At 36.6% G+C, this 23,025-nt stretch overlaps 1 protein-coding gene across 9 annotated transcripts in view; it reads right to left on the minus strand.

Annotated features, from left to right (window-relative positions):
• The window catches only part of LOC139135273 (synapsin-2-like), a 105,356-nt gene that overhangs the window by 51,114 nt on the left and 31,217 nt on the right, over positions 1 to 23,025 (minus strand). For 4 of the 9 annotated variants that reach the window (XM_070702589.1, XM_070702581.1, XM_070702582.1 and 1 more), the window contains 5 exons: positions 10,420 to 11,326; positions 7,410 to 7,467; positions 6,792 to 6,883; positions 5,884 to 5,916; positions 845 to 1,001 (listed from right to left, as the gene is read on the minus strand). In XM_070702589.1, coding sequence (XP_070558690.1) covers positions 845 to 1,001; positions 5,884 to 5,916; positions 6,792 to 6,883; positions 7,410 to 7,467; positions 10,420 to 10,652 — 573 coding nt within the window. In that variant the 5' untranslated portion in view covers positions 10,653 to 11,326. Of the gene's footprint in view, positions 1 to 844; positions 1,002 to 5,883; positions 5,917 to 6,791; positions 6,884 to 7,409; positions 7,468 to 10,419; positions 11,327 to 12,537; positions 12,687 to 21,937; positions 22,186 to 23,025 lie in introns of those variants that run through there. The other 5 variants (XM_070702585.1, XM_070702587.1, XM_070702583.1 and 2 more) reach the window with 4 other exon arrangements.

Consider the following 23,025-nt stretch of genomic DNA (forward strand, 5'->3'; position numbering starts at 1 on the left):
ATAGAGACATGCTGAGTGATAGCACATTCTTTGCCATCATATTCAATGCTGAAATTAGAGTTGTGGTTTAATAGTGAGACATGGCTGTAACTTTTCAAACTCTTTTTCATTTTTTTCTAGAAAAAGCACATTTTTACATTCTTCTCCCCACATTTTTACATTCTTCTCCCTAAACATGCTGTAGTATGTAGTCCAACATTTACCATGAGGGGTTTAAGTCTTACAAACACAAAACATCCAGCAAAATGTAGTGAGACATGGCTGTAACTTTTCAAACTCTTTTTCATTTGTTTCTAGAAAAAGCACATTTTTACATTCTTCTCCCTGAACATGCTGTAGTATGTGGTCCAACAATTACCATGAAGGGTTTAAGTCTTACAAACACAAAACATCCAGCAAAATATGCAATGTCATCGTTTACACATGAAATGCAGTTGTCAATGATAACATTGAATGATAACATAACACACATGTAAAAGGCTACGATAAATTGAACACTTGGCAGTCTTTGGGAATGGAATGCATATAATAGCTGCATTTTATAAACAGAACACAAATATAATATATATCAAAATATACAACCAATGGAGCTTTTAGGATTTGGGATTCAATTGATCAACATCATATTATTATCCTCCTCTGAAAAAACAAATCTTTGGATAGAGGAAGTCTCTCCATCAACTTCACTTGAGCACTAAACCACTAGTTTTGTATATCACCAGGTTCAATCAGTAAACGGCGTGAGATGTCCCTTGAAGACACGGAAATACTCCTTGAAAACAGCAATATGTCCAAGTACTGCAGTTCAGTGAAAATGCTCAAGGAAAAGATCATGTTTACGTACCACCCACGGCTTATCCATGAAATTATAAATCGATTCCCAACTGTTCACACTTGGAATGCCGCCATACTGGAATCCAAGGACCAGGTTTTTCCAGTCTTCCTGGACTCCCATTCCTCGGGCATGTTGCCGTATTAATACAAAGTCTGGCTTGAAGGATCTGCAACAGGATACGGCAAAGACAAAGCAAAGTTATATAAAGTAGCTGTTTGTTGATTGGAAATTTATCAATAGACACTCTGGATGTGAGAGACCATCTGCTACAGTAGCTGATAAGCATTAATTCTTTTCATAAAATGGTTGATATCTTATGCCAGAAAACTGAGATAGCGCATTAAACAGAAATATACAAGTCTGTCATTATAAATTCTTTCAGAAAATGAAAAGATATGAGCAAAAGGCTGGACAAAAAAAATTATGCAATTTTTTTCTCTAAATAATTAATTTTTGGGATGTGTTCATTTGCATCAGAAAGTAACATACTTATTTAGAATGCTTATTTTGTTATTTTTGTCTGCCTTTTTGTCATTATATTTACATTTTGGACATTAAAAGTACTTTCCTATTTATACATGCAAAGAGCTTTCAAATTTTGTGGAGTGATACATACAAAGTGGTTCAATTCCAAATGAAGCTAATAATCTGAAAAAATCTTCATGACTTGGACAATCTAGTAATTTATCTTCCACATTTTTCAGGACACCCTTTTTTGAGCTGATTGCAGATAACTATAACTAACATTCATTTGAAATCTTTTCTTGGACAAAACAATCCAATCATCTTTTATGTTTCCATGGATCAAATTCAGCTGTCAAACTGTATTGATTGATGAAATTGTACAAAAAAGCAAGCTCAATAACCTAGGCCCCGCTATATTTCAGTATAATGGACTTAATTTACTCTGTATCAATGCCACCAAAAAGTATGGAAATCTACTTCACTGGCTTAAACACTGATGGCGATCATTCCTTCATTTCAGGCTGTTGCATATTCCGGTCAATCTTAATACCACCATTTGAAAACTGATGACAGATTCTGATGAAGGATTAACATCAGAAACGGTAATCCTGCCCCGGACTTTTAAGCTGTTGGCAAAAAATTCCACATACACTGACACCTAAGTCTGCCATAATGATCCGCCTGCTCCAATAATCCCTGATGATTATGGACTTTGGAGCAATAGCTTGTCTTTTCCATCAGGAAATCTGGAAGAGCCTTAGGGCTTCCAGTGCGGCTGATGCAAAGACACGGGGGCAGGATGATAAATCAGTTTTGTGTATTGGCCTTTAGGATGTACTGGATGCATTACCCTCCATCTGTTGTCACTCTACCGTGGAATTTCTATAATATTCCACCTACTAGGCTAGTTTGCAAAAAAAAAAATCTTAAATTATGCCCAGAAATGAAAACCTATTTTGATTCAAAGTAGTGGACTCAATTGGATAGATAGAGTACACAAAAATTCCCCTGAAGTGTAATTTCTGAGCAACTGATACAATCATTTGGCAAAAGTGACTGATTTCAGGATCAGCCTTTTTAAATGTTCAGAATAAAGCTCTACGTGTGCAAATTCCAGGATCCTGGTGTAAATAAATGGAAAGTAAGTGCTAGGAGAACAAATTGAAGCATTGGAGAAGGTCAATTGTTCCGTGAAAATGTTGGATCTGAAGATTTGGAAAACAATAAACAAATTAAGCTACTAATTATAAGTTATTGAAGTCAGTGACAAGATAATGTTCATTTCATCTATCATTTATTTTTGTACAACATTGGAACTGAAATCCATCCTCAAACAGCTCCTAGTACACTGAGGATAACCATAGACGGTAGTAGCAGTAGTTGTTCCCCCTCTACTGTCTATGGAAAAACACAGCCATCAATGGGCTCTATTTGCCTGTATGCATTTGTCTTCATGGGTATGCATACACTCATCATGAACAGGATTGAGGTACTCAGGTGGCACATAAACTGAAATAGGCGCCAGAATCGTATTAACACATCTATCTGTCAATCTTCTGTCTGTGTTGTGTCGGCCGTATTTACAACTAAACAAGCACTATTTGTCATTAGAGTTGACAATCATGCATGTTGCAGCTGATCCAGGGCCCCTAGATATCGTGTTTTCCTAACATCTTATATACATATTATTTCACTACTAAACATCAATATTTGACCTTCCCATTATGGCAAGATCTTGTGGAACTAGCGAGAAACTGTGTTTTCTGACAAGTTTATCGAGGCTTGAATTTTGAGTGAATTGTAAGTTATGAAGATCCAAGGCTCATCATTGGAAGTAGGGAGTTTGTATGATTTTGAATTTTAAACTAGTCAGCATATAGGTGTACAGCCATATGGAGAGAAACACTTTGATTCTTTTGGACCCTAAAGAATAACATCAAACAGAATGATGACCGAACTTTAGAGCGCATCGATTTAAACATATCATAAAAAGACAAATTCTGACGGCTACACCCATATTTTAATTAATTTTTTTAATGATTTTGCTGTTTTCACATATAACAGAAAGGTCAAAATATGGACTGTTGATATTGAAAATGAAATGCTTAAAACACGTCAGAAAGAAAAGACAAATTTCACTATAGTGGCCTGGGCTATATTTGTCCTGTGCTACGATGATGCAGGCATACATCAGACAACGTACAGCAAAGAAAATGAAATGAGAACATGTACGGTGAAGAGAGACAGAAGAAAAGAAAGGGTGATATAAAGCACTGTGAAATGTGACTTGGTAACTGTAACTATGGACTTCAAATTAATCCTGAAGTCAGACTTGCAAATGAAAAGTACCGTAATGATGAAATAATTTGTGGAACGTTGAATAAAGGTCAGTCTGTGAGTAAAGTGTCAACATAAAGAAGGTATTATTGTTCTGTGATTCCATGACCAAGCAACTGCCTAACATTACTCTGGCAATCCAGTCAGAAGAGAAATAGTAGTGAATGATTCACATGCAGTAATATCTAACTGTAATCTGGGAAGAGGGCGGTGAAGGTTAATCAGCTCAATTTATTCATGGGCACAGATCGCATGGATCGTGGATTTTCTCCCGGAGGGAAAAGTAAATGCATTTATGCCGTCAAGTATTTTATAACTGTCAGTTCTCATTTCATTTACAATTCAAAAAGCTTTCTCAAATGGAGATTTTTTTCCCATCGTTTAAGACGGGTTTGGACACGGAAACTTTCCAAATTGCCACTACAGTGACATTAGCAAACACTGTTACCATGGCAGAGTAGGTAATATACCACCATTATGTTCACTTTTTGCAGTAGGCCTATAAATGCAATACAGGCTTTTTTCCATTTGTGTTTTTAATATTGTCCACCTTTGTACACATAAATTGTCCGTCTTTGATCAGCTCTTTTTATTCTGTTGGACTGTGAGCCCTTACAATATTCTTGCTGAATACTGCAGAAATTGGACACGTACGTCTCTATGTCACCATCTTGTATCTAAAATAGTTCCTCATCAGGGATCACTTTGTTGATGTTCTATTATAACTTTAGACCAATGTCACAGATAGAGATGAAAATTAGAATGGGAACAATGGCACCCAGCTTTAACCCTTTCACCACCATGGTTTGTCCCAAATCCATTGTTTTCTATGGTAAAGTTGGACCTGTATACAGGGAACTGGGGGTGAAAGGGTTAAACAGAGGCGGCTATATTTTACCAAATTTTGTTCATACCTTCCACAACAACTTCTGAGAGATGTTTGAAATTTCATACGCGACAATCTTAAAACACAACAAATTTACTTCTATGAGCGAACTTTCAAAGACTAAGTTTAAAATGTGTGTCTTGCCTTGTCAACTGTATGCATGACAAGAATGTTTGCTGTGTCTACAAAGCTAACATGTTCTCCCTCATTTTAATGGAAGAGGTAAAAATTGCCCTTTTCATCAAAACACAAAGAAGATACTGATCACTATACATGCTAAAATTACTAAGTAAATGACAGAACAGCTACATGTAGATATTAATATATGTTGATCAGGAAACAAAAGCATTTGTGGATATGATGCGAAATAGCACATGTCAAACTCTTTAACCCTTTGAGTGCTGTAATTTTTCCCACCAAAATTTTAGTGCAACATTTTCACAATTTTTATGAATTTTTCTGTAATTTTCTTATTATTTTGAAACAAACGGACTACACATTTCATTGGTGATAGGTTTTCATCAAAATTTTGGCAAAAATCTGAAAAAAATTGACTGGTGTACATTTTATAAAGGCGACAAAAGTTGACTTTGGTGCTCAAAGGGTTAACATGTCAAATCAAACTCCTAACATGTTCTAGCAAAAAATGTTGAAGTTGTAATGTCAAAATTTCAACCTTTCCATTGTAGGTGTATGATGATACCCAACCACAGTCACAATGGTATCACAAAACATTGTGGACAGAGCAAGTACAGTCAGAATCAGTGGCTTTAACTACTAAGGACATATCTACAACTACCAAAGCAATCAACTTCATTCTAGTTTGTTACTAGTTCTTAAACTTAAAATGTGTTAAAAATAAGATAACGAAACTGTTTCAAGGAAGCTTTTTCGGAAAGAAAAGAAACCTTACTTTAGTATTCTGTGTTCATTAGATATGATTTGCCGTACATGACAAAAACTAGGAAGATATTAAAAGCTGTGAAATGTGTGTACACGTAGCAGAGAGAGAGCAGCAATGCAATGGATGGGAGTTTGCTTTGTTTTTATAGCCATAAATCCATAGCACTAGACTACTCAATTCATATAGCAATGTGTTGAACATTTAAAGAAAAAATATCACGAGACAGGCCAGCTTTTGCTGATGAAAACAGAAAGATAATATTTGGAATCATGAAAATGTAAAGAAAAATTCAAAAGACAGAAAAAATATATTCAAGACAGCTGCTGATGAATGGATTGATGAATGGAAAAGGCCGAAAAAAAAAAGAAGATAAAAAAAAGGAAAAAAAAATAATGGCTATGGCGAGAAAGTAATGGTGATTGTAGATGAGCACACCTTTACAAAATCAAAACTCACCGAACAACTCTAGTTCCTACGCCATGATATTTGCTACAAATTTAATAACAATAAACCAAATGTGAAACTGAGGCGGGATAGCAGCACAAAACATAAAAAAAAAATTATTGCTATTCTAAAAATTATTCAATCTACTGTTTTCTAAATCTACTGAGAGTGATTTAAAACTTATTTGTGCTGAATGAGATTTCATTAAAACTAACAATAGGTTTGCTGGATACTCAATCATAAAAATTGTGCAGTGTTGTTCTATTAACTTTTGAAATTTTCTTATTAAGCCAAGAAAAATAAAAATTTTGTTTCTCATCCTCATCCTCGTCAATTCAGAGCCACTGCGTCAACCTTTTTTTCTGCTCAAGAGGAAATAAAATGAAAAAAATGCAAAATATGTGACGACAGTGCGTAACACAGTGCTGTATAAAATAGAACCATAAACAAAATACCACTGACACTAACATTCCATTCAGAACTATACACATATTATATTAAGCTGTCAAAACTATGCATTGCTGCACTACAAGTCAAACCGCATAACTGTTGCTATACAAAAATAATAAAGCAACACTGCTGTGCATTTATCTCTGCGTGCTTTCCTATGTTGTTTTCATGTTTTTTCCGCGTTCTTGTTGATTGAAGAATGAAAAAAATTTGAGAGTAAAAAAACCGCCTCACTTCATCATTTTTGAAATATGTCTGGGATGAGAAACAAACTTTTTATTTTTCTTGGCCTTAATGAAATAAAATTTTTGCAAGTAGCATCCAAGTTGTTTACAAATCAGTTTTAAAAATCAATCTTTAAACGTGCTCTGCCAACCTTTTTCATTTTCCCAAATTCATCTTTGACATTGAATGACTAGAGGGGTCAAGGGTACAGTTATTGATGTGGCAAGTTTAGAGAACGGTCTCACCTGACAATTTTTGTTCCTTGTCTGTACAGCTGCATGTCCACCATAGTACCACCCTCAGAATAGGAAGCTAGATTTAATTCTGAAAATTCACACTGTGGAGACAAAAAAACAATGGTTATATTTGCAAGTGTCATCAGTGCATGGAGAATCAACTGGCTAATGAAAACATGTAGTATATTGGTGATTTATATCCTAATATCACCTAGGAATTCAAACAATTTCCCATCTATTTATGTTTTCTATGAAAAGATTGGTACGTGCTTCTGCAGAAGAGACAGTACTGCATGCCACGGGCTCTTCCAGTTTGTCCCTTTGCCGGGTGTGCAGAGACAGCGCCCCCACACTGCCAAACTGGGTGAGGTTTATATTACTTTGGGCTCAAAAGTATAAGATTTAATTTTTACCCATATTTCCTTATCCCAACAATTGTAGATCAATGACATGGAAAGTCACAAGCAAACAAACTATTTAAAACTGCAATTCTACACTGATTAAATTTTTAAAAGATTCGCCTGTAGGTGCTGGCTGTTGCTGATATAAAATCACCAATGGCTAACATGACGGCAGATCACATTATAATGAACAAAAAATAAAAATCTTATCTGATATGAATCTTACCTGTTCAACTTTGATGTCATATTCACCATGCACTTTCTTACCACGGAAATATTTTGACCTGAAATTAAAAATATGATTAATTTTAGTCGATACTAGGTAAATAATTTGAAAGGGATCATGTCTAGAGCTTTAGTATAATAATTGTTCGCCTCAATTGAAATTGTACATTATATTGCTTTCAACTTCAAACAATCTGGTAACACAATTGCCTTTGGCTGATGCAAAATTATCTATATCCCCTGTGACATTTCTTTTGTGTTGATCATTTTCATTTCATGTTTTGGAGTGGCGACTTTATAATTCATTAGAAAGACTGCAAACTTAAGCAGCCTTTATTGTTATCAACATACAAAGTTCACCATCTTTTTCAAATGTTTTGGGCATTTCCATTATGTATTTCTGAACAGAGACTTATTTCATTAGACTGACGACAGAAAAAGGCTCGGGGATTCACTTTAAAGTCCAACTCGCTGCTCAAAGATCTGAGAAGGTATTTAAACTGAAATGATTAAATATATCTGGCATACACAAGCCTAAGATTATCTCACCATTAGTCTTGCATTAGGCCAACAATATTAGGCAATCAATTCAATACCATCCTTCAGTCTACATGTTAGATTTTTGTATCACTTGCAAAAGAAACAGTACGCAAAAAAAACAAATTTAACGTCAGTGGCCAGAAATTCCTCAAGCAAAATTCTGCGATAAGTAGTTTTAATGGTGATGACTGTACACGACGACCGGAGAATGTCACTCTCTCAGAGACGTTGCTATCTGATTACAATGAAACAGAGAGAGATTTGCGTGGGTTTACCTTTTATCCATTTCAAACACTTTGTTACGATAAGGAGGTGGTAATGATGACAAGTGCCTGATAACAATGAAAAGGACAAGGCACAGGAGGTCAGGACAACCAAACCCTACATCTGATTTCAATCATTTTGGAATCAGTGAAGAATAAAACATAACAAAAAGAAAGGATCTTTTATTCTTTCTGTACAACCCTTGCAGTCATAGGATGCCTCCATGTTGATTCTTTAACTTCACCACTGATCAAGTGCCTGATGAATTCTTATTTCTCACTCGTTCGTGACTTTTTAAATATCTGATCATGCTATTCTTTCGTAAATTTAACCTCTCCACCTTGACACCTCCACAAAAAAGGCAACTCATTCAGTTAGGAGTTGCTGCCCTGACTCGCTGATCATCTGCAAGGCCAAAGTTGCAATCTTGAACATCTATTTAAAAGCAGAATCCATTAACAAAAGACGTCTCCCCTTCTCCATGGATTTGAAATGTAAATAAGACACATCAATTTGACGTACAGAAGCTGAGCGAATGGAATGAAGCGTTCATACTTAAGGTCACAGCCAGCACTTCTGGCAGTGACAGATGACATGTTTTATGAATTGACAATGACTGAATGCGCTATGGGAAAATTCAATATTCAAACTCTCAGGTCTGTGAAAAGACCCTGAAATTATGCAGCTGTGGATTTGAAAATCTTTTATCTGACACATACAATGTGGGTAAAGAATATGCCATTTCATTTTATCAATATGTTTCATGAAAGGTAATTATGTTTGCCGGCAGTTTACGGCTGATAGCAGTATTTAATAGATATGTTTTTGAATTCAGATATCTTGTTCTTCAATGGATTTCTAAGATGCCGCTGCCGGACACATCCATGCATATCATCAGCAACAGTTGGGAAAAAGTTTTGCATTTTAATAATTGCCAAGAATAATGCATCAAACGGAACATATTTTGACAAATAGTACTGGCAACACACTCTCAGAATGGGCTGGGAAAGACAAAACCAATGCTAAGATGCAAGATCACTTTGAAGCCTGGAAAGCAAAGAACAGATGGATTTCACTTGCAGTTCATTTGTATTGATGAGTCATAAGCAAATATCCAGCATCACTAACATGCCCAGTTCCATACACAAGGGACAGTCATCCAATCTAACAACAAAAAATGATGAGATTTTGTTGAAGCGTGTGATCTTGGAGAATTTATTTACAAAAGCACATAGTGCAATGTGTCATTGGAGCTTGTAAAAGATGAATCCAAAGTTAAAGTCAAAAATTTGCCGACAAATCTGTGACTGGTCCCTGAAGTTTGGCAAAAGTGATTCAGAGATGAGATTTTCTTCATTCTACCGATATTTTCCCTTACTGCTTCAGAGTCCACCATAATTTTTTTAATGACTGCTAATTAATCCCTCTTCCTTTTTACCATTTCATGGAGGCAGCCAACCCCCCCCCCCCCCCCAATCCTATAGTGTATTATTGACCTCACTGGTGTGCTATTGTGAATCATTTAGATTTGTATGCCACCTGTTTGTTTGGGCACACTAGGCTATTAGGATATGTCAAGCAAACCAATGAGACAGAAAACATAGTTGTAATGCACCACCTTTATGAAGTGACACGGGCAATGGCAAGAAATCTCATTTTTCTTTCGATCTTTGAAATAAATGCACTTTTTATTTGTCTTCCTCCCTAATTTCACCTTGGTCAGTGTTACAAAGGTGATTACCGTCAGTCAGATTTCAATGCTCATTGTATATTAAAGTAAACATATTTTGATTAGGATACTCCATTTCCTAAACACAAATCAACGGCAAATTTGTGTGAAAAGTGGACAGCCAAGATTTCTTAGATTGCAATGGAAATTATTTGCAAACTGTGCACGGAAGAATTCACTCTCATTGTTCATAACAAAACAAACTGGAAATGATTGCAAAGAGTTGAATTACTCTTGCATGAAACGTGTCTTGTATTCATTGGTTTCAGAAAAAACTAAGGTTGACTCAACGGAAAGAAAAGAAGACTGGATGGCTTGGGGAGCTGAAATTGCATTCAGGAAGCAATTGTAGTTTGAACAGAGATCCCGTGAGACGGATATGAGACGTTGGAACGTGGGATGGGATTTGACAAAAGAGATGTGCCAAGGGTGGGAACAGATTGGAAAGAAAAAAGAAAACCGCACAGTTTGTACTCACCAATCTGTGTGTGGGTCATCAATCACTAGCAGAGTCTTGGTTTTTCCCTTTGGCTCCGTCCTGCCGGTCAGAGAACTCAAAAACCCTAAGTCCCTCCTTATTGTCTGTGGAGAGGCACCGGCAGCCTGCAGCACACGTTCCCTGTTGTCGTCCACTCCTATGCTCTGAAGGTAGCCATTTGGGACGTTGGCCGCGGCGTTGGGATCGGAAAACCTCCGTCTGAGGAAATTCATCTTGGCAGCAGGAGTAAGTCTCTCAGTGGAAAAAAATTGTTCCTTTATCAAGAAATATGTTGTGCCTCTAAATTGCTCTTCTTGTCAAAAAATTACACTGGTACCAGAGAAACCTAAGTTAATGGATCTTCTGATGTAGATGTAGATTCTTCGCTATCTTTTCTCTCAGGTGAAACATTAGGAATTATCCTAAGAATTTGATCACGCTCTCTGGGATAATTACAAAATCGCTGAATCCCTTTAACATCCGCCACAGTCTCGTATATCACCACACCATAGGAGTAACAGTAGAACATATAAAAACGCTCTCCCCAGGCTATGATACACGATAGTTTATTCCAAGTATCAAAAACAAAAAGCTAAAAAAATTCTGCTTCCAGTGAGAAACCTTGGTTTCACAGGAATTGTCGATAACAAATAACAGAAGCTATTGGCAAGAATTCCGAATAGGGAAATTTGCAGTTCAAACGGTTCACGCGTAGTCTCTATAAATGATTTGCATTGAAGAGATCTGTCTAAGAGGATTAGGTACACATGTCAGTTTCACTCCATCGGGCAGGTTTCGATGTCTGCGTATCTTCTTAAAACTGTAATATCTCACTCACGATTGGATTATTAGTCGTGGACCCTTTCACAAAGTCGATGGTTCGTGTACAGATCCAGTCTTTGCCGATCTGTGGAGGGAACAGAAGAGGTTGTGTAAGCCACATTTGTGTCATGCAGGAGAAAAACATGTTTTTTTTTCTGAACAGAAATAATGATAGCTTCAGCATATGATATTTTGCGTTCCAAATCACCGTCGCTCTACATGAAGCTGACGGATAAATACCGCACTCCTGCTGAGCTAAGTGTGGAAATAGGCGACAGAAGTGGGAAAATATTGAAAATTGTTGCGAATGTGCTATTCACATCTATGAAAGCGTTCTTGAGAAATTTGCACTGATTAGGCACGGCAGACACATGCGGTGGCAAGAATCCTTATTTCTGAATCATTCATTTCATAGTATCCTAATATCATGAGATGTCAAAACCTTTCAATGCCGACGAGTACACAGGTATTGTACATGCAGCTTTGATGCCAGTCAATATTATCAACAGTGTGGAATGACAGTGTGGGCATAATGATCGCAGTACTGTATATTAACAACTTTAGAATGAATCATCATGTTTTCCAGGATGGAAAGGGGGAGGGTAACTTTGGGGAAAACCACAATGATTGCTTCGCTCCTGATCATAACATGGCCATGTAGTTCTCCATAATTACTGAACTCTCACACATGGCATGTCAAAGTCACTGCATCAGGCTTTTCAATTACTAATATTTTTTTGCATGTCAAATTCAGCACCTGGTATAACACATCGCCATGCTTGAGAAAGGTTTTTCACAGAGCAGAAAGACAGACTGAATGAAATTAAAGACTGCTGAGGCGTATGAGTATGTCCTGGGATAATACGGCCCTGATCCACTGGAGAGATGACTGTGATTGTAATGTAGTGTGGACAGGATCACGTGACAAGACTCTGAGAAAACACAGTAATATCATTGCTTCTCTTGCATTATGCAGAGGGGACAATGACTTCATTCAGATACTAAACATTATAGTCTGTAAAATTGGAAGCGGACAAAATTATGAAAGATACAAAATTGAAAAGCAAAATTAATGTGGCAACATTCAAAAGTGTAAACCTAACTTGTGAGAAAGAACCATCAAAGCCCGGAATGAATGGTAACATTCTAAAAAGACCGACCTATCAATATTTTTAATTATCAGATCATTAATTTCTTTGGCATCTATTGTCTTTGTATTTCAGATATAATTTTTGCAATTCTAAATTAGATTGAATACTATATTTTTTGAAAATGTGTATATGATCTATTACTCACTATTTGGGCAAAGTGTATCTTCTGATGGAAGTAAATCTATGGTCTCACATCATTGAACATTTTTTGTACCAAGGTCTGACATGTTGTTTTGGCAATGACTTAGGAACACTGATATTGTGCCGGGGGGTGTGTGTTTCTACATCTGCATTCTGAAAAGATCCATAAGAAAATTGCCACATCACTCAAGCAGGGATGCAGAAAATAGCCGGTAGGGGGCAAAAGCAACTGGCTGTCAGCTAAAATTTGCCGGCTGTGAAAATTAAGTTTTAGAAAAAAATCGGGACATTTTGCAAACTTTATGTGCATATACACTACTTGTAACCACCTGTACTTTATTTTGCCTCCTGTAACCAAAATTTTCTACATCCTCGCTCAAGAGGACTAGACCAGACTTCCTTATGAATGTCAACCTTACATTATTAAGAATTTTCCTTGACGTACTGAAAGTGACATTATTTATGTCAAAGGTTGAAGTGACTAACGTCAAGATACTGAATATTTTTTTTATTTTGTTTTTTACACACAAGGTACTAAGATACATGAAGGTAGCACACGTATCAGCAACGATTAGTGACTGTATATGCAACAGCAAATTTAATTGAATGAACAGTGTGATAACAGAAACATTACATGTGGCAAAGGTAACCAGAATAGTTCAACTTCCTTTGACAACAGCCATGGCGAAGGCACAATTACAGTCTTTCTGTTTCCAATACGTTACTGAACATATTTCTAAAGATGGAACAGCAGTAGAAGTATCGAAACACTAACCCCGGAGTCCAGATGTCACACAGTTATGAGATTTTGTACTTAAAATGCATTATGACAAAATATAATGTAATGACTCAATCCCTTTGAGGTAAATGAATAGTCTAATCCCCTAATTCAATCGCCTCATTGTCAGCTGTTCCTGCTCTCAGGTTATTACGTCAGTTGCAGACCAATATAAATTTACTTCTAATGGAAACCGTAAAACCGTCCAGGTGTTTACATACTTCTTCTACAATGATGATTGTTGAATTTTCCTCTGAAATTGTTATTGGAAACCATAAACTCCATACTCCAATGATCAATTATAGTTACACACAAAGCAAATTGATCGTTGATTTTATTCCAAGAATACGTGGGAAATATTCAGTTGGCATGGAGTTTTTGTTCATAAAACATGCTGTCTCAAACCATTTTGCTTGGTGATTATTCAATAATTTTGATGATCACGAAGTGGAATTAAAGGTGGAGGGTCCCACAAATGGTGTAAAAGGAAATGAACTGATACAGATGAGAAGGAAATACCTGATAACGAATACAGCTATGATTAAACCAAACCTTGGTAATTTATGACACAATTTTGGTCTCAGTGACATCTTTTCCAACCACCAAAATGAAAGTAGTGGCAACACAACGACAATACAGAGTTGGTAATGAATGATCACATAATGTAGCTTACAAAAAGCCAACAATTGTAATGATTGCTGTAAAAACTGCTTATGCTTGCTCTACCTTGCAATGACCTAAATCAACTATAACCATTTTCAGTAATAGAGCGCGAAGCCACTGCAGTGAACTGCAATAAAACTGCTCGCACTAAATAGTTTCAGCTATAGCCAGCTGGCAAAGTCAACAACATTGTATGTCCCATGCAGACAGTTTGTCTGGGGAAGTTGAAATAAAAAAGATTTGTACATCGAACAGTGCATGGTAATGTTACATTGTATCTTAATCTTGAACACAGGGTGCCAATCGTAAACTCTCATTTACAACTCGAGCCTCAGACAGAGCTAGTTTTGCCTTTGTACAAGCAGACTTTTTGGTCTTTATCAAGTAGCCTTTTTCAACACCAAAGTGGCCACGGCTACAGCTGAAACTAATTAGTGTAAGCAGTTTTATTGCAGTTCACTGCAGTGGCTTCGCGATCTTTTACTGAAAATGGTTGTAAGACCACAGAGAGCTGTTCTTTGTAAATTCCATACACAAAGATACTGTTTGGAGAATGAAAGCCTCGACATGAAAGAACACGTACACGTCGTTGCATTTGAGTAAGATGCACCATAATAGGATCCAATTAACTAGTCTTTCAACAAATGATGGCTAACCTCTGTTACATGGTCCCAATGGGCAAAACATCTATTGAGCATAATGTGTGTCATCCATGAACACACAAGACAGTCAATGGGGCTAAAATATTGATGAATACTACTTCTATTGCCTGATGATTGCAATACTGAGGCAACTACAGTTTTTTTTTACTCTACAAAGTAACTCATTGTTCAAGCTTGTCAGAAGGCCCATTACGCTAGACTGATAGCCATTCCTTCTTAATTAAAAGTCAAAGTTGTGACAGAAATTTGTATTGATTTCTTGTGATAAAATATAATACATATCTTTCCATTGGATGATCCATGGGATATACAGTTGACTGAAAATTAGATATCATTGAAACCTCCACTGAAGACAGGGCTGATTGTTGATAGTATTATATTCTACTTTGGATGACTTTTGCTTAAAACGAATGATATTTGAGCAATTGTTTGAGCAATCGCCAATGTTCAAAACTTTCCCTTTCTTGCTTAAATCCTCTGATGATGAAAAAAATGGCTGATAATACTGAAGTTGTGTGGTGAAAAAAGTTCTGTACGAGAGTCTACCGGTACATAAATAGAATAAATGACAGCATATGTTGTACATAACAAAACTGCAATTAATGTTGAAGAATTAGTTCCTGACTTTTGAATTTTCACATATACTTTATACTTGCACGGAATTATCTGATATTTGATAACATTATGTTTATTATTAAAGATTACAGAAACAGCATAGAAGATGAATGTATGTTAATTATGACATTACATTACTTTCTGAGAGATGCCGAAAGATCACTTGAATAAGCTTGACATGATTACAGCGATTCGGTAAAGATTAAAACAACTTTCTCGTTGTCAAAAAATGAATCATAGCGTCATTGAATTCTCATAAATTTAACTTGAAATGTTGACATTTATTTACGATATAAAAACTTTCTTTGAATGCAGTCGGCAAATTATGATGATGGCTTTAAAAGCTCTATGATGTTGCTATATGGGCCCAAGCGTTTGCATGAAAATTTCAATAATTTTTATCAAAATATACCACAAATGAAAGAGACGTTTCTTTTTAATTTGTAGCAAATATATAGCCGAGGTTCAGTGAAGGGGATTAGTCTGCTTGACTAGACTCCATCAATGCATTAGGCATTTTGATGTAGAACACAGTGAAGATTAAGACCTGGTAAATTTTTCAACATGGCAACTCTTACCGGTATATTAAAGACACTGAAACTGCAAGTTCTCAGACAATAGTAGTTGTCACCATGGCTACCACAGCAGCAGATTGAGGACACAGTTACCTGTAAAGTCATGAATGCTCTAGCACAAACAAACTTGTACCCACTCAATAAGAGTCCTCCCCATGGTATACCAACTCTGAAGCTATTACGCACATACACTTAATCGGGATGTATACCTGTGAGCCAGAAAACCAGGTCCTTAGAAAGAGCAAGTACATACTCCCTAGCTAAAACTTGATAGACAACATGGGGAAGATATGATTCCTTCATACTATAATGACTTATATCATTCTTGTAACTTGTAACTCGGGCGAGATTAAATCTCTATGATGGAAATTTTGGTGTATTTGAATAAGTGAAGACGCTTGACTTTGCTTGGACTTTTCCTCATGTTGACAAGTCATTACAACATAATTGTATGTATCACTTTACGGTATAACTACCGGTATGTTGTAGAAGACCTATCAGCTGGCACTAATTTAAACATCTTTGAAAACAGCTTATAACTGAAGCACAGCATAAAATGCCAGGCATTCTTTTCGAGTTTAAAAAATTAGTACGTTCAGTATGGTTATATGTATTGTTGGTCTAATGTACATACTGGTGTGTGGGATGGGAGAGACTGATGCTGATAATTTGTAAAATACACATTGTTTCATGTATCACTCTGGTATGTCTGTACTGTATGTTATTGAATGACATCAGCCTTCATTTGCATACTCTGACAACACGTTATTACTAATGCATAGCGCATGACGCCAGTCTTTCATATTGCATGCTCTATGAGGTTTAGAAGATCATGAAAATGAGTATGTCCCGCAACATAAAACATTAATACCTTTGTCGGTGACACACAACAATTAATCCCTAGATCTTAAAAGGAAATGAAAATCATCACCGTGAACTCCATCTAATGGGCTGTCGTCATATTATGAAACACTGGTAAGCCAACACACCACTAAAGCTTCTCTTTGTGTTGTAAAATTTGCATTATTGGATTATGAAATTCCATTTCATACAAGCTGCAAAGAGTACATCTACAAAGAAATGTCTTTGTGGTAGATTTGAAAACCCTCTAGAGGAATTTTATTGCAATTAAAATATATCTTAATGGGATTCAGATGAAGTTTTTAGATTGCGTGATTTAGACAGAATCTGTTAGATAATGGTTAACATCCTCAGCTTTCATAATAATTTATACACAGTCACTGAAATAACAACATATACTGAACTGATTTGATGTTGCACATCAGAAGAGTGTGTGTACAAAAAGCATGAAATCTTTCTGCAAATTTTCTATTCAGTTTCTTCAGTTGAATCTGTGCTGACTAGCAGTGCAGTCAAGACATTTATTTGAAATCATGTGATACCAGTGTATTGATGGTGAAAATACACTGATCTAACAGGTTGATACACGAAACATGAGAGCTTTCAGTTAGAGAAAAATCCCGGTGTATGTTTCGAGCCAGTATTTCAAAAAACTGTTAACATGTACAGTAGAAATACACCACCCCAGTGACCAGTACAACACTCGATAGTTTACCTCATATATGAGCTCCCTAAACTCATGCACATACATACAAGCCACGAACTGGTCATAATCTCATGGTATACCAGTCGTTTTGAGTGGTTCATTGCTTAATGGAAAGTTGTGTGTCAGCATGTGAAAATATGACACACTCAACATGAGAGGAAAATTTTCATATATTATATGTACTACGGCAAATTAACAAGATAGCGTCATAAAAATTCATTAATTGGTATGTAAAACCCGAACATGCAGCTACCTTTGACTTTTATCTCATACAAGTCATCGTTGATGACACAGTCCCCACTTGTTAATGGGTATTTTGATTACAGGTCCTCAGAGAGGATAGAGTCCTCTTCATTAGGTCTGTGATAAAAATACTTTTGAACGAATTCGCTTGATACATGTCTGAGTTATGGTTCAGGACATGAAAAAATCGTAACAAAATGGTCGCACAGTGGCCATATTGGATCGCATCACAAAACAAATTGATGTGCATAGCTATGACATTGGTCGATGTCCTTGTACCAACTTTGAATAAAATTGGTCGAAACATGCGGATATGCCTGAGAAATGGCTCTGTACATGAAAACATTGTAATAAAATGGCCGCCTGGTGGCCATATTGGATCGTATCACAAAACAGATTGACGTGCATATGTATGACATAGGTCAATGTCCTTGTACCAACTTTGAATAAAAACGGTTGAGATATGCCTGAGTTATGGCTCTGTACATGAAAAAATCGTAATAAAATGGCCGCACAGCGGCCATTTTGGATTGTATCACAAAACAGATTGCCGTGCACAGCTATGACATTTGTCAATAAGCTTGTACCAACTTTGAATAAAATCGGTTGAAACGAGCCTGAGTAATGGCTTTGTACATGAAAAAATCGTAATAAAATGGCCGCCTGGCGGCCATATTGGATCGTATCACAAAACAAATTGGCGTGCATATCTATGACATTGGTCAATGTCCTTGTACCAACTCTGAATAAAATCGATTGAAACATGCCTGAGTGATGGCTCTGTACATGAAAAAATCGTAATAAAATGGCCGCCTGGCGGCCATATTGGATCGTATCACAAAACAAATTGGCGTGCATATCTATGACATTGGTCAATGTCCTTGTACCACCTTTGAATAAAATCTGTTGGAACATGCCTGAGTTATGGCTCTGTACATGAAAAAATCGTAATAAAATGGCCGCCTGGCGGCCATATTGGATCGTATCACAAAACAAATTGACGTGCATCTGTATGACATATGAAGTAATCCTTGTACCAAGTTTGAATAAAATCGCTCCAGGCATCTCAGAGATATCTGCGTGAACGGACGGACGGACGCACGGACGGACGCACGCACGCACGCACGCACGCACGCACGGACATGACCAAACCTATAAGTCCCCCCGGACGGTGTCCGTGGGGACTAAAAATACGTCAATGTATAAAATAAACAAGTGATGAATTAATCTGACCTGGGAATAATTTGTGCTCATTCGCATGATGTGATGCATTAAAAAAACAATCATTCATCGAGGTCATCAAAACTACGACATCTCTGCACGCCATGTCTCGAATAGGGCTGTCCTGGTTGCAAGTTTGTCACTAAATAAAGCTGCAAGTGCGCGACACTGGATAATGCTGCTAGAAATTTGGAACAAATTTTGTCAGTATGGCATGCGTGGCTACTGTTCAAGCTTGCCGTCTGAGCCATTAACATGTCTCTTTGAGCGTTCATTGTAAAATTGACGGTCATGTACGAAGTTATCGTTCCTGCATGCATAATTTCCACACATTTTGTAGACAAATATTATTTTTGCCTTTTACTGAGAGAACAATAACATCATTTGCAAACTGCCCTATTGAAAAAGTATTAACAAGGATAAAATTACTACAGTTAACAACAGGAAATATTTAAATCTTGCTGACAAGAATCTGCCCAATTACAATCCAAGTCACATATCTCTTTGAAGATTTTCACCTTGTTAAACCTATGAATGCCATTTTCTCACAATGATGATCAGAATAACACATATCTGACCTCTGCTTGTCTTGAGTCTTACAGGCACATCCACATAAATATTGACAGATTTAACTTTCAAATTTGCAAAACATGGAAAAAATGCTAACCCACAGAAATATTTGATGATCTAATTGAAAAATTACACTAATGCACGGTACATCACCTACAGTACAATTTTATGGTCAGCTACGTGTACTTTGCTGGTAAGTTTAGAGTTTTGGTGAAGGAGAGTGGAGCACTGTGTCTTCCGGCTCCTCCACGGTTGATGGGCAGGACAGTGAATGCTAGATTAGATGGAATACTCTCACAGCTGCCCTTCAACAAGCCTGGCACATCGCCAGCACACAGCTGTGTAAAATTCTCTCCTGTAATGTTTCTTTTTGTTATCAAATGTACTACTTGTACTCTTTCCATCAAAGTTTGTCTGGCTGTCCAAATGTAGATACATAATAAATGCATGGTGCAGTAACATCTCTTGCATGTTTAGTTCTTCAAGAGAATATATATATGAGACAACTAAGACTTTATAATCTCAGTCAACTCTTTCGATCAGTAAAGTCTACTGGCAGGTCACAAATTTTGATGTGGAACAGTAGACAAAAAATGACATGATGTTACATTTGAATAGATTTAGAAGTGTGAAAGATAGTTGTGGTATGAAGTGAGTGTATTTATTATTAATCCAGTGATTTGCTCTCAGCAATTTTGCATACTAATTATCCTGCTTAATTTGAGTGATTTGGTTCTGCAAATAAATGGGGAACAAAATGGTCGGCTACCACAAGCTGTCATATTGGAACAGGTCACTAAATAAATTGATGTAAACACTTATGTTATGCAGTGTTTTCCCCATGCTGACAGATATAAATGCATGATCTAAACAAAACAGCAAACTGGATAGCCGATGTTGGATCAGATCATAAAATAGACTGATGTCCATATGTAAACTGTGGTATCTATATAACAATTAAAGTTGAGAGAAGCAGACAAATACATATTTTACATACTGGAAAAAGAAAAACTGGAGCCCTCCTTGTATGGATAACTTAATATTCTCAAACTTGTCGCATAACATTTGAATGAGAATTAAACAACAAACTACGAGTAGATATCCTTCCAAACATGTATTCAACACAGATTGTATTCGTTTCCTCTGTACATAACTACAATATTTACGGAGTACATGTGCAAAGCTGCACATCAGAAGCTATAGGCTACTTCAAATGATCTGCTATCTACTTTCAAATGAGTCAACTGAGTAACAAAATCTGATCCGTCTTTACAACTGTCTGACAATGGGACTGCCTAAAGGACAGGGATCATCTTCAATAGAGCCCTGGCTAATAAGTTCTTGTATTACTGGTTTGATTTCGGACTCTGTGAGACCTACATATGGTAGTCTGTGTTATTCACATTGGCAATGAGACTAATATGTACAAAGTTTAGGGTGTTGCCATTGTCTGCTGTAAAAATCCCACGGCTACGTGAGCTGTGGAAATGCATTTTAATTTTTATTCACCATTTTAAATTTTCCTTTCTTTTCTATAATTTTTATGACTGAACCATGAGTTTTGAGCATTTATGCTCAGTGTTGGAATTTTCAATACACATGCAGATATGTATAAGAACATGCAATGACAAGGTCTTATAAATATAATGTTGCTGCTACGTTAAAATATACTTAAAGTATGCTTTTACCTCCTGAATGCCTCAATCCCTATGCAGTCACACGGGCTGTATTAATTAAAGGGAAAGTGAGAATTGCCAGATGATAATAGGGAAACCAACCTAGTATAATTTGATCATACACATCTAACAATAAATTCTGTGCAAACTGCTTTCACAAGGCGTCTTAAAAGCATTTTCCTCTCATTCGCGTTTTTTTATTGTGAGAGAAAGCAATTTATAGATTAGCTATAATAGGTACGGCTGATGTCAATGACTATGTGGGTGAGTTTTTTTATGCACTTTTCCTTTTTGTGTGAGACTGTACAAACACACACTTGAAGTACAGCGTCAATGTACCTCTCATGTAAAGGTTAATAAAGAACACTAGTGTTAGAATTCACTTAATCCTGTATTGAGTCCCAGTCAGAAACTACAAGTATGCCACCTGGCCTCTCAGGGTAATGGGCAACGAGATTCTGTGGCAGAGAAAATATTTATATACGAGTTTATCTCGCTTTGTAAGTGAAAACATAAAAACCCTGTATGGTTAACTGGCCGATTTGAAAGGAAAATCATGCTTGTGAGACATCAGCTTATCAAATCCATCTACAGGATAGCTTCCTTCATTTTACGGTTGTTTGTAGTGCTACTTGGATGAAATGGTCACTATTGGATATAATACAACTGTGAAAGTACAACTGACCGCATTGCCTTAATAACCGCATCAACTTGCGATTGCCGTTGTTGTAATAAATTCCAAAATAATCTAAATTCACCTTACCGAGCCCATAAAACAGAGCAATACATTTGTAATTGAACAGGATGTACATTCTAAAAAACCGCCTCACTCACCTCAGAAATCAATTTCCCGTTGAACATCAATTGTCAAAACCAGAAAATAATCCAGAGGCAAAACGGGACAGAAATTTCAATTGGATATCTGCCTAGAAGTGAGTTAATCGTGAACGAGCAGTGAAGTCTGAACTGTCGGCAAACATTCCCGGACTGAATGTCGATGATGAACGGCAAAGAAGCTGAAGGGATCTGTTCATATGATGTATTTGAATTCCATTCAGCATTGGGTATTAACCATGATGTGACCTCTACAGGGGAAGTATCATGAACACACATGCACGACACACACGGCAACCTATATCTCAGAATCCCTGAACCAGTGGAGGCAATTTTTTATCACATAAATTTTAATCAGACTTGGATCATTACTTGCAAATCGAGGACTGAGAATGCTTGTAATTCCTCACCCCCTGTATGGAGATAATGGAAGTGGTACAGATCTTATGAATTATTCACAATATTTGAAATAGAGTTATGTTTGAGGGTTGAAATTTCAAGATAATGACTGTGGGGCAACTAGATTGCAGATTTTCATTTGCTTGTTTTTTTCAAATAGTCAGAACTCCTAATATGGTCCTCACTGGTGTGCATTGATAATGTCCTGTTCAATAGAACCCTTTCTTTGATCCTGCTAAGAATCAAGTTTGCAAATACACAGTATCACACTTACAGTTTGTACATTTGGTATTCACAGTGGTTCAGTTTTTTAACCACACAAAGTCTCTCTATATTCTCAGATGACAAGTTGTTTTCCGTTGAACATGAAGAAATTTATATCAAAAGGCCATGCAATTGACGTCAATCAGTGAAAACACCCAGTGCTGGACAATTCCATCAGACTCTGACCTGCACTTAACAGTCACGGTGCCATTTATACAGCGCCGTATCCTTGCGAGACTCATTAAAGCCATCAAACGAATGAGAAAAGGTGTAAAAATTGACAGTTGCTGTGTTTAATAGTACCATTTTTGTATAGACCTAACAATTACAAGAAGCAAAGACAATTACCAAGGGTGTTGTGAATTGAAATAATTTTTTTTTAAATGATGCAAAATCTTGCAGGACGTTTGCTGAAACAACAGCCT

The sequence above is a fragment of the Ptychodera flava genome, chromosome 6 (assembly GCF_041260155.1).
Source record: "Ptychodera flava strain L36383 chromosome 6, AS_Pfla_20210202, whole genome shotgun sequence".
Lineage (NCBI taxonomy): Eukaryota > Metazoa > Hemichordata > Enteropneusta > Ptychoderidae > Ptychodera > Ptychodera flava.